The following is a 14,097-nucleotide window of genomic DNA, read 5'->3' on the forward strand; positions in this document are numbered from 1 at the left end:
TGAGAGCTGGCTGGTGTCCAGCCTGGCTAAGCCTCTCCTCTCTCCAGCTTGGAAGAGGATTTCATCACATGGAGAGAGCAGTTCTGGCCAGCCGTGTGCGAGTTCTTCGGGGTGGAAGCCACTGGGGAAGAGTCGAGGTAAGTGGAAGGCTGAGGCTGGGGCCTGGGCTGGGTGGCCCTGGGGACAGAGTAGGGAAGGGTGTCGAGCTCAGGCATGGGGTCTGGGAGGTCCTTGTTCTAGGTGCGGGGGTGAGGTCGGGTTCTCCCTTCCTGTCCTGTGGCATTGCCAGGACACCGGCTTCCTTTCCACTGTGCTTCATGGCCTGCTCGTCCTCTCAGGGGTCAGCCTCAGCCCTTCTCTTGCTTTTGCTTCTCTGTTACGTCTACTACATCACTGTCGGGTCCCCTGTGTCCTACTGCCCTATGTCTTCCACTCGTGTCCCCGTGTAGTTTAAGCCCTTTCTTGCTGTGGCTGGCCCTGCAGCCTCCCTCTTCCCAGCCCTGACCCCAGCCTTGGTTTTCCCCTCCCAGCATTCGCCAGTATGAGCTCGTGGTCCACGAAGACATTGATACTGCCAAGGTTTATACGGGCGAGATGGGCCGTCTGAAGAGCTATGAGAACCAGAAACCGTAAGTAGAGGAAGGAAAGTGGGACGGAAAGCCCCTCGTGTACCCACATCCCAGGCAGATGAGTGTCCCTCCAGAGTCATATGAGTGAGCACAGCGGGGATACCACACTTTCATGTCCACTAACTGGAACAAGTTGACCAAGGCACAGGAGCTACTCCCCACTGAGACCTCAGAGCCCAGCCTGGCAGGTCAAACCCGGACAAGAAACTCTCTTCCTTTCGTAGAATCCATCGCTATTGGGCATGTAACTCAACTGGTAGAGTGCTTACCTAACAGGCGTGGGGCCCTGGGTCCCGTCCCCAGCACACATGTACAAGTTCAGCACATAGGAGTGGAGGAGGGAAGATCAAAAGTCTAGTTATCCTCGACTGCATAGTGGGTTCCAAGGCAAGCCTGGGATACATGTAACCTTGTCGTCCCCCCCCCTCCAAAAAGAAAGTCCAAATCCTGTCCTCACTTTGGCCCTACATACCCCTTGGTGCTGCCCAGATTATTCATGCTAGAGCCTCCCCAGTCATGCGTCACTGAGTCAAGCTAGCCACCCTGCTGGGGCAGATTCTTCCATCTGTCGTCATAGACACATGGTCTCTGAATGTGAGTGTGAAAGTCAAGTTCTATGCAAATATCTCAGGATCTAGGTAGCTTCCATGGTGGCTGCACCCCCTGGCCCAGGCCCCCTTAGGCAGAATGCAGAGGGTCTCACAAGTTTCTTAGGGGCCAGCTCCTTTTCCTATGTCCCTTTGCTCTGCCCACTTCATTTATTTATGGGGCTGGGACAGCCCTTGCCATATTAAATTGGCTCCCTCATGTCTCTTGAAGGCTCAAAGTCCCCACCCCCCCCCACCAGCTATTGCTCCCAGTGTTTAGTATAAGCAGGACCTAAGCCAATCACTGACCTCCTTTCTTCCCATCAGCCCCTTCGATGCCAAGAATCCATTCCTGGCTGCTGTCACCACTAACCGGAAGCTGAACCAGGGTACTGAGCGGCATCTGATGCACTTGGAATTGGACATCTCCGACTCAAAGATCAGGTAACTGGCGCCTCTGTCTACCCCCGGGGCAAACCTGGCACTGAGTCATCTGTCATCTGCTCACTTCCTCCTGAACCTTGCACTTCCATCCTAGGTATGAATCTGGAGATCATGTGGCTGTGTACCCAGCGAACGACTCCACCCTGGTCAACCAGATCGGGGAGATCCTAGGGGCTGACCTAGATGTCGTCATGTCTCTAAACAATCTTGATGGTGAGTTCTGGAATCAGGGGCCTTGTCTAGGTCTGAAGGTTGAGCTTCTGGCTCTGGCCCCATGCCCTAAGATTGTGTAATGAGGTTTTGCCCTCCATCCCTGTCATACTTATAAAGGACATCTGAGGCCAAGAGGCAGAACCAGCCCAGCTGCACCCCGCCACACATCCTCCTGGACGGGGGCTGCTAAACCAAGCCTTGTGTCTTAGGCCTGGGCTCCACAGCTACCTCTGTGGCTACAGGTTGTTGCCTCCCTGCTTCCGGGCCTCCATCCTCACTGGTAAATGTAGGGACTGGGTTAGCAGCCCTCAGAGCCCACTAGGTTCCTTCACAGTGAGCAGGTGCTGGACGCTGCTGTATCCCAGGGCCTCCCTCTGTAGACACAGGTATCTAGTACCTACCCATGTCCTGGCTCTGCCCTTAGTAACCTGCAGTAGAGGAGCTGGTTTCGTTCAAGCTAGCCACTCCCCCTTACACACACACACACACACACACACACAGAGAGAGAGAGAGAGAGAGAGGAGAGGAGAGAGAGCTTCCTCTAAGGCCTGGCTGCCTACCCTGAAGTTCAAGCCTGGCAGAAAGCTTGAGCCTTGGCAGAGTTGAGGAGACAATAGAGAACAGGTTGGAGTGCCAGCTCTCTGCTACAAAGGCCCACAGCACCTCCATCCTCCATGAACCGCACCCTGCTCCAAGGGTGACCACTCAATCCTTCTCTGCTGCAGAGGAGTCCAACAAGAAGCATCCATTCCCCTGCCCCACTACCTACCGCACGGCTCTCACCTACTACCTGGACATCACCAATCCACCACGCACCAATGTACTCTACGAGCTAGCACAGTATGCCTCAGAGCCCTCGGAGCAAGAGCACCTGCACAAGATGGCGTCATCCTCAGGAGAGGGCAAGGTGAGCCTGCACACCCTCTGCCTCTACACCCTCCAACACACACCCCAGGATACCCATACCTTCCTCCCACAACTCCCCAGGAGCTGTACCTGAGCTGGGTGGTGGAGGCCCGGAGACACATCTTAGCCATTCTCCAAGACTACCCATCACTGCGGCCACCCATTGACCACCTGTGTGAGCTACTACCACGGCTGCAGGCCCGCTACTACTCCATCGCCTCATCCTCTAAGGTGAAGGGCACCAGCTCTGCCAGGGAGGCACCACCTGGGCCAGTGGACTCTGGCCACCCAGCAAGGAGAGCCACTGAGAAAGGTACCCCCAAGCTCACACCAGTCCTTCCTCTAGGTCCACCCCAACTCTGTACACATCTGTGCTGTGGCTGTGGAGTATGAAGCTAAGTCTGGACGAGTAAACAAGGGGGTGGCCACCAGCTGGCTTCGGGCTAAGGAACCAGCAGGAGAGAATGGCCGCCGGGCCCTGGTACCCATGTTCGTGCGCAAATCTCAGTTCCGCCTTCCTTTCAAGTCCACCACACCTGTCATCATGGTAGGCCCTGGCACAGGGATTGCCCCCTTCATGGGCTTCATCCAGGAGCGAGCCTGGCTTCGGGAACAAGGTAAGCCATGGGACTCTGGTTTTGTGATCAGTCAGGGCATTGCCACAGAGCTCCCCTTCACCACAGCCTCACCCCTGCCCAGGCAAGGAGGTTGGAGAGACACTGCTATACTATGGCTGCCGGCGCTCGGATGAGGACTATCTATACCGCGAAGAGCTGGCCCGCTTTCACAAGGACGGTGCCCTCACGCAGCTTAATGTGGCCTTTTCCCGGGAGCAGGCCCACAAGGTGAGGCAGGCAGCTGTGCTGATGGGCTAGGCTGGGCTGTCCCACAAAGAGGCAGAGCTGTGGGGTTTAGACACTGCTTACAGCCCACCCTCCCCTAGGTCTATGTCCAACACCTGCTGAAGAGAGACAAAGAACACCTGTGGAAGCTCATCCACGAAGGTGGTGCCCACATCTATGTCTGTGGGTGAGTAAAGAGGTCTGGGGAGGCACAGGGTGCTGACTACCCACCTACAGGTGGCTCCAGCGAGTCCCCTCACACCTTCTTGTCCTGTCTCCACCCAGGGATGCTCGAAATATGGCCAAAGATGTGCAGAACACCTTCTATGACATTGTGGCTGAGTTTGGGCCCATGGAGCACACCCAGGCTGTGGACTATGTGAAGAAGCTGATGACCAAGGGCCGCTACTCCCTGGATGTGTGGAGCTAGGAGCTACAGCCCGCTTGCCCACCTTGCTCCCTGTAATCACTTCCCTAACTCCCTCCTGCCGACCTCCACCTCTGGTGGTTCCTGCTAGGCCTCAACACAGGGAGGCCAAGGGACCGAACTCCTGGCCTGACTGATGCCCTCCTGGGCCCCTAGGCTGAGCCTGGTCTACTGTACCAGGCAGCACAGCCCCAGGGCACATGGCAAGAGGGACTGGGCCCACCTTTGGGTGATGGGTGCCTTAGGCCCTCGGCAGCTGTACAGAGGGGCTCTTCTCTCCACTGAGCTGGGGTGCAGCCCCACCACATGATTTTGAATGAGTGTAAATAATTTTAAATAACCTGGCCCTTGGAATAAAGTTGTTTTCTGTATTTGCCTGGTGTTGCTGGAGCCGGTATGGGGTCTATCTTGGGATCTGCTTCAGTTAGTTAGACAACCCTCCTCCCCAGACTAGGAGTCAAGAATCAGTGTTGTGTTGGGGGCTCCAAGCCCTGCCTCCCTTGGGAGGATACACCTGCAAATTCATCAGACACCTCCATGCCTCTCTTCCTTTATTGAGGCCCAGAGCCCACATCCTACAAGCTGGGCTCTGAGCCCAAGCCTTCCTCAGGGCCCACAGAGCCCACGAAGCCCAGGGGGCACAGAAGGGAACCCCCATACACACCGGGGTGCACCAACCTGCCACCCCACCTGGCACACAGGGCGAAGCCCCTTTGGGGCTGGCCATCACATCTAGCTTAATCCTTCTTGCTCCCTTGCTGCTGGCTGTGGAACTTCTGGTGTACCACCCGGAGGGTCGTGAAAAAGTTGCCAAGGAAGAGGAGAAGAAAGGGGAAGCCGCACATGAGCACCTGCAGGGGAAAGGCAGGGTCAGGACAGGTGAGGTCTAGAGGGAATCTTCTGTACATCCTTCCAGACCCCAGGCTCACCTGCCACTCCTTGCACTCAGGGTCCCTGGCCAAGTTGAACAATGTCAGTGCATTAAAGAGCTGCCAGAACTGTAAAGGAGGGACTCTGTTCAGTAAGTGTAGTGCCCACTGGGGCTCAGTCACAGGGGGACACCCAGGGGTGACTTACATGTCCAAAGAAGAGAAAAGGAAGCAGGAAGGTAAGGCCTCTCCACATCCAGGACTGGAAGCCCTCTGTAGGGGGTGGGAAAAAGCTGAGGTGGTGAGCAGGCTGGAAGGGATAGGAAACCTTCACTCAGGAGAGCCCCCTTCCCCAGGGGCCTTGGGGCTGCAGGGCAGGGTCACCTGACTCACCTACGGTGAGATCCATAGTGTGTCGTTCACCCAGGGCGCGCAGGCGGTACAGACACCCGCTCTGATAGTAATACTGCAGAAACTGCACAAAGCCTGGGCGGCCAGGCAGGTGGGGGTGTCAGAACCCAGCTCTCAGCCACAAACTTTATGTTCCCGTCCCCTCCCTAGCAAGGAAACTCACTCTGGTACATGGAGAAAGACAGAAACTGGTTCCGGAACTTCTGGTACATGAGACCATCTGGCCTGAGTTTAGAGGGAAGCAGAGAAAGGGAGGGAGGTATGAGAGCCCTGGTCTTCAGCCTCACCCCTCCCCCTGCCAAATGAGGTCTTGGTCACTCACCAGGTTAGCATGACTCCCGACAGGAATGTGGACACGTAATGATGGAAAACCCACCAGCCTTTGATCCTGTAAAGAGGGTGTCCCAGTTACCCCTGTGAAGCAGGGAAGCTCCCACAGATAAAAAGTCCCTGTGCTCCAGGACCCACCCTGTGGTGGTATTTTGTTTATACAAATAAAGCTTGCCTGAAGATCAGAGGGCAGCGCTAGCCACTAGCTAACCCTAGAGGTCTGGAGGTTTGTACAGACAGGAAGTGAGATGGCTGGGCAGAGAGGAATCTAGGTGGGAGGAGACGGGAACTTGGTCTCTATCTCCACATTTCCCCTTAGAACTCATGCTACTCCACCCCACTGCGCATGCACACCTGGAACCGTTATTGATGAGGATGCTCTCTCGGATGGTCAGTGTGCAGTAATACCATACCAGCAGGAAGTTGAAGGCAGCATCTGTCACCCTGGGGAGTGGGGTACAAAGAAAAGATGCCAGAGCCTTATCCCCGACCCTGTCCCAATCCAGACCAAGATCAGCTGTGTCCCAACCCAGACCAAGATGCAACCCAGACCAAGATGCTCACCTGGAGTTGAGCAGGAAGCGGCAGGAGAAGGAGAGGACAATGAGAATGATGGTGAGGTAGAGCTTGAATTTCTCATACTCATCTTTGTACGCAAACCTGGGGGAGGGTGCAGAGACAGGCGTTCCCACTCATGGGCGGGCAGGTGTGGGGGGTGCTCCCTTCTCCACCATGCCCAGAGGTCCCAGGCCAGCCTGGAGAAGTTGACCCAGAACCCCAAGACCACACCAACCAAAGTCAAAGGTGGATGGGGAAGCCTGGGTGAGAGCCAACCCCGACGACCACCACCACATACTTGGCCTGCTTGCTCAGAAGTGTCACGTTGACATTCCCCAGAACCAGACTCAGGTACAACCTAAGAGACAGAAGATGGCCTGTGTGACAGAAAGACAAACACTACAGTCTAGAGCCTGTCGCCTTCCCCGTGGACTTGATGTACTCCAAGCTTAAGAGGCGCCACTAACCAACCACACATGGCACCCCACCCCTGCCTGCTCCGGAATCCCATCCTTGGGGTAAACAGCATCTCCAGCCTGTGGTGTTTTGTCTGGGACCTCCCCGTGTTGGTTCCTTGAGAGTGCTGTATGTCCTTCCCCATGAGAAACCACACCTCCATCCCAGACCACACACCGGACCTCATTCCCATCTCAAGGGCCTCCCTTCAAAACTCCAGGTGGAGGAGATGGCTCAGCTGGTAGAGTGCTTGCCTAACATCCACGAGGTCCTGGGTTCAATCACCAGCACCACATAAAATCTCACACCTGTAAACCCAGCTCTTAGGAGGTGGGGGCAGAAGACCAGAAGTTGAGGCTAGCCTGAGCCACAAGAGACCCTGTCTCAAAAACATACCACCAAAACCAACGAAGCCAGGCTCCTCGTATTTCTACCTCTCCCACTATGTGAAGCTCTGGTGTCCTCAGAGCTCCAGCAGTGACAGCAGCACTGACACTAACTAGGCAGCCGCACCCAGTAGGGAAGCTTGTTACCACTCAGGCCTCCACATGGCAGAGATGCCCGAGATGCCCGAGGCTACAAAGGAGGCTGGGGATTTGAACGGAGCTTTAGGATCACTACAGCTGTGATGAAATAGCACCATCAAAAGCGACTTGGGGAGGAAAGTTTCTTCGTCTCACATATCCTGGATCGCCAATCACTGAAGCCAAGGCAGGAACTCAAACAGGGCAGGATTCCAGATACAGAACCCAAGCAGAGACCATGGGTGGACAACAGCTTACAGGCTTTCTCAATCTACTTTCTAGAATTCAGGACCACAAGCCCAGGGATGGCTCCACCCACAATGGGCTGGGCCTTTCCACAGCAATTAGGAATCAAGAAAATGCCCTATAGGCTTGCTTACAGACTGTCTTATTGAGGCATTTTCTCAGTTAAGGTTCCCTCCTCTCAGATGACTCAAGTTGACATAAAAATTATCCAGGACAACTGACCCCTTACCAGCTTAAAACTAACCTTTCCTTTCTTGCTTATCCCCAAGATCTCATATTAATAAACATCACAATATAAAATATAATTACCAATTTAAAATTAGTACAGACTTTACAAACTCAAACACTTCAAAAGTGTGGTCTCTTTAAAAATTATAAAGTCTGGCTGGGTACTGGTGACACGTGCCCTTTAATCTCAGTACTCAAGAGGCAGATGGATCTCTGAGTTCAAGGCCAGGCTGGTCTACAGAGTGAGTTCCATCCAGGACAGCAGGGGCTACAAAGAGAAACCATCTTGAAAAATAAAAAAGGACAAAACAAAAAATTACAAAGTCCCTTTTAAAAATCAAAAGTCTCTGTAAAACTCCAAAATCTTTCCCAAAGTCTCTGAACTGTGGGCTCCTGTAAAACCAAAATACATTAAATACTTTCTTACTTCAAGAGAGAAGAGCCAGGGTGGTCACAATCTGAATAAAACCAAACCATGCTCAGGCTGTGTATGTAGCTAACTCAGTATCCAATGTCTGGGATTCAGTTTTCTGAACTCCACCGGGGTCACTTCTCTGGCTCCACCATCCTCAGCCCACACAGACAGTGTCCTTGGCTCAGGCGGGCTCCACTCCATGGTTGGGGCTTCCTCAGTGATCATCCAACGGGGCTTAATATCATCTCCAGAATGCTGGGGTCTCCTGACACAACCAGACTGCACCTTCACCAGTAGCCTCTCCCAGGTGCTCTATGTGGTGCTAAGCCTCAACTTCCCTCTGACCCTCTTCAACTGCGGAGGCTGCACCTTCACCAATGGCCTCTCCTGGCCTCTTGAAGTGCCAAGCGTCAGCTGCTCTCCATGACCTCTTCGTGCCTTCAAAACCAGTACCACCTGGGAGATGCTTACACATAATCAAGTTCAGCTGCCAGGGTGAGGACATCCTTGGAGGCCTCCAGAACACAGCTTCCGTGTGCTGACTCTGAGGAACCACTTCCCACGAGATTTCACCTCAGTAATGCTGGCCTTTTTTTGGGGGGAGGGGGGTGTTGAGACAGGCTTTCTCTGTGGCTTTGGAGCCTGTCCTGGAACTCACTCCGTAGACCAGGTTGGACTTGAACTCACATAGATCTGCCTGCCTCTGCCTCCCGAGTGCTGGGATTAAAGGCATGTGCCACCACCTCCTGGCTGCTAGTCTCTTCTTAATCACCACTAGTTCTTCAGCCCCGGATCACTAGAACCATGAAATCTTAATTCTAAACAGCAAATGTCCATGGCAGAGTCTTTTTTTTTTTAATCTTTATTTTATGTGTGTGAGTATTTTGCTTGCAGGCATATCATTTATTTGGTTGTTGCCCTTGAAGGTTGGAAGAGGGTCTCAGATCCCCTCGACACCACTGCCATGTGGGTTCTGGGAATTGAACCCAGGTCCTCTGAAAGAGCAGCCAGTGCTTTTAGTCACTGAGCCATCCCTCCTATCCCCTGAACTTCACAAGCCAGGCCTCCATCCATCTTCCCAGCTCCAACAGAACAGCCCACTGAGCTTTCAACACTCAGCGGCTTTCTAGCCCCAAAGTTCCAAAGTCCTTCCACAGCCCCCCCCCAAACAACATACTTGGGTTTGCCATAGCAATACCCCACCGTCCCTGTCTTAGTCAGGGTTACTATTGCTGTGATGAAACAGTTTGAGCAAAAACAGCTTCGGGAGGAAAGGGTTTATTTGACTTACATACACTGAATCAGTCCATTGAGGGAAGTCAAGGCAAAAACTCAAACCGTATGGAAACCTGGAGGCAGAAGCTGATGCAGAGGCTATGAAGGTACTGCTTAATGGCTTGTTCCTCATGGCTTCCTCAGCCTGCTTTCTTATAGGACCTAGGACCACCAGCCCAGGGGGTGGCCCCACCCACAATGGGATGGGCCATTCACCATCAATCACTAATTAAGAAAATACCCTACATTAGAGCTGGGTGTGGTGGTGCCCACCTTTGATCCCAGCATTAGGGAGGCAGAGGCAAGTGGATCTCTGAGTTCGAGGCCAGCCTGGCTACAAAGTGAGTTCCAGGACAGCCAGGGCTACTCAGAGAAAGTCTGACTCAAAAATCAAAAAGAAAAGGAGGAAGCAAGAGGGGGAGGGAGGGATGGAGGGATGGAAGGAAGGAAGGGAAGGAGGAAGAAAGAAGGAAGGGAAGGAAGGAAGGAAATGCCCAGGCTTGCCTACAGCCTGATCTTATGGAGGTATTTTCTCAATTAAGGCTCCCTTCTCTCAGATGACACTAGCTGTGTCAAGCTGATAAAAAAAACTAGCCAGGACACAAACTCATTGCCCAAGGCAGATCCAGTCTCACTACCCAGGCCATCAATCATGTTTCACAAGCATGCTTCCAAGTCAGCTACATCCCCAGCCCTTGGCTTTTATTTTCTTTTTTTTATATGTATGGGTGCTTTGCCAGCATGTTTATATGTGTACCATGTGTGCCTGACGCCCATAGAGGCCAGAAAGTGGTGTTGGATCCCCTGAAGTTACAGACAGTAGTCAGCTACCATCTAAGTTCCGGGAATCAAACCCTGGTAGCCAGCACTCTTAACCATTGAGCCATCTCTCCAGCCCCTTTGGTTTATTTTTTGAAAGAGGGTCTCACTGGCTGGGATGAAACACACCATGTTGACCAGGCTAACACTGAATTCACTATGTAGTCAGAGGACCTTGGGCCCTCTACCTTCCTGCCTCAGCTTCCAGAGTGTCAGGACGACAGGCATGTGCTAGTTCGTTACCTCTGAAGATGATTCAGGCATCCCTACACCAGGAAGCTGTGTCTGGCCATGTGTGGGGTTAGATGTCCACCACTGAGACCCCAATTCCCTGAACCCTCCCCTTGGAACTCCCATAATGGTGAGCTGTCAGACAGCTGGGCCATCAACGTGGCCTCCTTTGCTGAATGAAAGACAGAGAGACTGGCTAGGGCTTCACATCTCCGCAGCTGGAAGAAGGAAGGACTCACCCGTTCTTCTTAGGCAAATAGGCTTCCATGTCAAAGAAGAGGCCTTGGCGCTCCTTCATCTGGTTTTCCAGGTCCTGTGCGGCCTCCGCAGACTCGGACGGGAGAGAGGGTCTGCATCTGGGAGTATGGCAGGGGTCAGTCAGTGCAGGCTGGAAAGCCCGAGTCCTGCAGGAACCCAGTGGGAACCCTTCGGGATAGAAAAAGGAACAGAGCCCAGGGTGTGGAAGAGTAGAACTATGCCAGGGTAAGCCAGTGGCACCCTCCCCGAGTTCTGCAGCACCCACCCCCAGCAGGAAGTCACCCCACCCTCACTTTTTCAGCACCAAGGCCAGCTCCTGGAGCTTTTTCTTCTGGCGAGTGATGGAGTTCGTACAGTTGTCCTGGAGTTTGGTCAGTTCCTCTAGCTTCAGGCGGTACAGGCGGTGTGTTTCCTAGGGTAAGGAGAAGGCATTAGGTTGACTGCAGGGCAGGGAACCAACCCTGAAGGTAGAACTTTCTATGCTACAGAGATTGCTTTGCCCCAGGCAAGCCAGGAACTAGGTTTCTTCCTATCAGACCCTCCGTGATAACAGTCCTCTACAACAGGTCAATTGTCTTTAGCTCTGCCTGGGTTATGGTGTGCGCGCGCGCATGCGTGCTACCTGAGTCTGGCATTATCTTCAAACAGTCCAGGAGTGGTTTCTCAACCTTCCTAATGCTGCCACCCTCTAATACAGTTCCTCATGTTGTGATGACCCTCACCATAAAATTATTTTTGTTGCTACTTCATACACTACAATTTTACTACTGTTATGAATTGTAATGTCAATATCTGTGTTTTCCAATGACTGTAGGTGACCCCCATGAAAGGGTCTTTGCCCCCTAAAATGGGTTTTGACCCAAAGGTTGAGAACCATTGCTCTAGACCAAAGGGGCAGCCTGAATTCACCCCTAACCTTCTCAGTTCCTCCTACCTGCCTCGCCTGAGGGAATGGAATACAGGGTTACCCACGATGCCTTCCACCCAGGCATTCCTGACGTTTCCTCTTGGGTCAAAGGGCACAAGACTTCCAGCCCTAAGGCCAATCCCTCCCATCCACTCCCCTCCAGCAAGCACCTTTGGCCCAAGCACTTTGCCCTGGTGGGTGAACCTTGCAAGTTGCAACCTAAAGACAGGGCAAGGGGCAGTGTGGGGAAATCAAGGCAGAGGCCATCGTAGTGATGACAAAACTGGGAGATTTAGGGTTGACTAGGCCTCTAGAGAGAGTTCTAACACAAGCAGGCTGGGAAGGGTTGGCAGCTGCAATGGAGACATGAGTCTGGCCACAGTCCAGCAGAGGCAAAGGTCTAACCTAGTCTCCAGCTGGCCAGGCTCCACTATTTGGGTCTGTTTCTCATGCCAAACAGGGCTGCCACATCTTCCTCAGGGTCTAGCATATGCCACCTCTGCCCAGTGATAGCCCTTCCTGGAAACAGAAGCTTCCTTCTCTCTAGTATGGGGACAGAGAGGACACAGACAACCACAAGCTGGAACTGGGAAGTTTTCCAATGGTCTCAGACACTCTGCCAAGCCAAGAGATCCAGGTATAGTGTGCCCCGCCCACCTCTCCTTATAAGAAAGAAGCGCCAAGGCGAGCCTCCTCCTGTTCCTAGGTGGGCGCTGTCCCTCTGTCTCAGACGGCTGAGATCTCCATCCAGGCCTGGGTGTTATCAAAACTTGCTTCCCTGCATCTTTCAGCAAAGAGTTGGCCAAGGGCGAGGAAGGCGTCATCCGACTGCACGTTTGCAGGGTGACTGAACCAAAAGGCTGGGCCCGGCTTGGGCTCTGTCTCGGGTGACCGCTCTCCAGGAAGGGAGGTCCCAGACCGGTTAGCGGCGCAGAGGGAAGGCCACCAGAGAAGTCCTGACCTGTTTTCAAGGCCTTTGCACAAAGTCGAGATGGCCCGATACGGAGGGATCCCGCCCAACCAAGCACGCCAGCGACGCGCGGGCAATCGGGACTCCCATCGGACATTTGAAAGGGAAAGTGGGGGAGGGTCTCGACCCCTGACCCCTCCTAGTTACCCTATGTCTGACCTAGGGCTGCCGGACCTTTGTCCCCGAGACAGAGAGACGTGGCTCGGGGCACGGATGGTCCCAGGGACGCTCACCTGAATACCTTGGAAGTCCTGCTGCAGATCCTCCCAGTTGCGCAGGCAGTCGCCCAGCGGGTCTGGGGGCGGGGACTGCATCTCTTTGTCCACGCCACGGTACGCGGGGAGCCACGAGTGGGGAGGACGGAGCTGCAACCCCGGCCGGCCGGAGGCGCCTCCGCCACCGCCCCCGTCCGCTTCCGGGCTCGCGCTGCCAGGACTGCCAACGGGAAAAGGCCGGGCGTAATCCCCGCGCGAGCCCCGCCCCTAGGAACAGCCAATCGGAGCCTGGGACGGGAACTGGGCGTGGCCACGTGACCGCAGGGCGTCTCCTGGCTCAGTGGCCGGACCTGTGCGCCCGGAGATCTTATCAGCTTGATAGTCTTCCTCGGACCACTCACAAACCAGGGCGACACGTGCTTCCAACATTTTCTTTACATAGCGTCTAACTACGTAACTCTGACTGGTCTGGAACCGAGAGATCCCCATGCTTCTGCCTCCCGCGTGCCGAGATTAGAAGCGTGCACCATCCACCACGCCCTGCACTTCATACACTTTTGTCCTTGGGAAGCTGCATCTCTCTAGGGACAGCTCTTGTCTTACAGCTTTTTAAAGACACCCCTTTCTTGGCCCAGAGTCTTCCGTACTCACCTTCCGTGTCCTTCATACAGCATGTAGGCTGCCTCTCCTAAAATACAAAACTTAACTCCCCACAAGTCCTGCTGGGAGCTAAATTGGTAGAGTGCTTGTCTAGCACGCAGGAACACTGACTTCAATCCCCAACATCACGTAATAAATCGGATGCGGAGGCACACACCTGTGATCCCCGGACTTGGGAGATGCTGATAGAAGGATCAGAAGTTCCAGGTCATAGTCATCAGGGGACACCCTTCCTCCCCACCCCACCCCCACCCCCCCAGCACTATGTGGAAAATTCTAGGAGGCAGGTGGTAGCCAGGGTTGGTTGTTTTTTTTTTTTTTTTTTTTTTTTTTTTTTTTTTCTTTCTTCTTCTTTCGCTTGTTTTGAGACCAGGGTTTCTCTGTGTAGCCCTAGCTAACCTGGAAATGGCTCTGTAGACCAGGTTGGTCTTGAACTTTTAGAGATCTGCCTGCTTCTGCCTCCCAAGTGCTGGGATTAAAGGTATGTACCACCACAACTGGAGATGTTTTCTTCAATAGCTGACAGTCCTCCTGTAATCTGTGAATCTAGGGAAGTAACTCTCTTTAGGACTTGTGGAATTTGAACCTGTGAGATGGCTCAGCAGGTAAACTGCCTGCAGTCAAGCCTGATGACTGGGTTCAATCCCAGGACCCACTGTGGAAAGAACCAGGTTCAG

General features: G+C 53.6%; 2 protein-coding genes across 4 annotated transcripts in view; one reads left to right on the forward strand and one right to left on the reverse strand.

The window, feature by feature from the left end:
- The window catches only part of LOC127236955 (NADPH--cytochrome P450 reductase), a 39,845-nt gene extending 35,426 nt beyond the window's left edge, over positions 1-4,419 (forward strand). For both annotated transcript variants that reach the window (XM_051204955.1, XM_051204956.1), the window contains 10 exons: positions 48-137; positions 531-629; positions 1,544-1,660; positions 1,755-1,873; positions 2,599-2,780; positions 2,861-3,010; positions 3,126-3,396; positions 3,479-3,624; positions 3,723-3,808; positions 3,907-4,419. In XM_051204955.1, the coding sequence (XP_051060912.1) occupies positions 48-137; positions 531-629; positions 1,544-1,660; positions 1,755-1,873; positions 2,599-2,780; positions 2,861-3,010; positions 3,126-3,396; positions 3,479-3,624; positions 3,723-3,808; positions 3,907-4,051 (1,405 nt within the window). In that variant the 3' untranslated portion in view covers positions 4,052-4,419. The remainder of the gene's footprint in view (positions 1-47; positions 138-530; positions 630-1,543; positions 1,661-1,754; positions 1,874-2,598; positions 2,781-2,860; positions 3,011-3,125; positions 3,397-3,478; positions 3,625-3,722; positions 3,809-3,906) is intronic.
- Positions 4,420-4,584: 165 nt separating this feature from the next.
- On the reverse strand, positions 4,585-12,993 carry Tmem120a (transmembrane protein 120A). Of its 2 annotated transcripts, none has more exons than XR_007835812.1 (12): positions 12,779-12,993; positions 10,962-11,080; positions 10,650-10,766; positions 6,515-6,574; positions 6,223-6,318; positions 6,013-6,102; positions 5,651-5,716; positions 5,492-5,553; positions 5,311-5,403; positions 5,126-5,227; positions 4,978-5,046; positions 4,585-4,899 (listed from the first exon to the last, which is right to left on the reverse strand). XR_007835812.1 is itself a non-coding variant. In XM_051204962.1 (12 exons), the coding sequence occupies exons 1-12, from the start codon at positions 12,857-12,859 to the stop codon at positions 4,786-4,788; spliced, it is 1,032 nt and encodes a 343-aa protein (XP_051060919.1). In that variant the 5' UTR covers positions 12,860-12,993; the 3' UTR covers positions 4,585-4,785. The 2 variants fall into 2 exon arrangements, 1 of the variants encoding a protein (XP_051060919.1); XM_051204962.1 differs by having other exon boundaries at positions 5,126-5,190.
- Between the last annotated feature and the right edge of the window lie 1,104 nt (positions 12,994-14,097).

The sequence above is a fragment of the Phodopus roborovskii genome, unplaced genomic scaffold (assembly GCF_943737965.1).
Source record: "Phodopus roborovskii unplaced genomic scaffold, PHOROB, whole genome shotgun sequence".
Classification (NCBI taxonomy): Eukaryota; Metazoa; Chordata; class Mammalia; order Rodentia; family Cricetidae; genus Phodopus; species Phodopus roborovskii.

Coding starts and splice junctions, on each gene's coding strand:
- Tmem120a (XM_051204962.1), bottom strand. CDS start 12,859: ATGCAGTCCCCGCCCCCAGACCCGCTGGGCGACTGCCTGCGCAACTGG. Junction 5,717..6,012: donor CTCATCAATAACGGTTCCAG/GTGTGCATGCGC, acceptor CCCTCTTTACAG/GATCAAAGGCTGGTGGGTTT. Junction 5,047..5,125: donor CTTTTCTCTTCTTTGGACAT/GTAAGTCACCCC, acceptor CCTCCTTTACAG/TTCTGGCAGCTCTTTAATGC.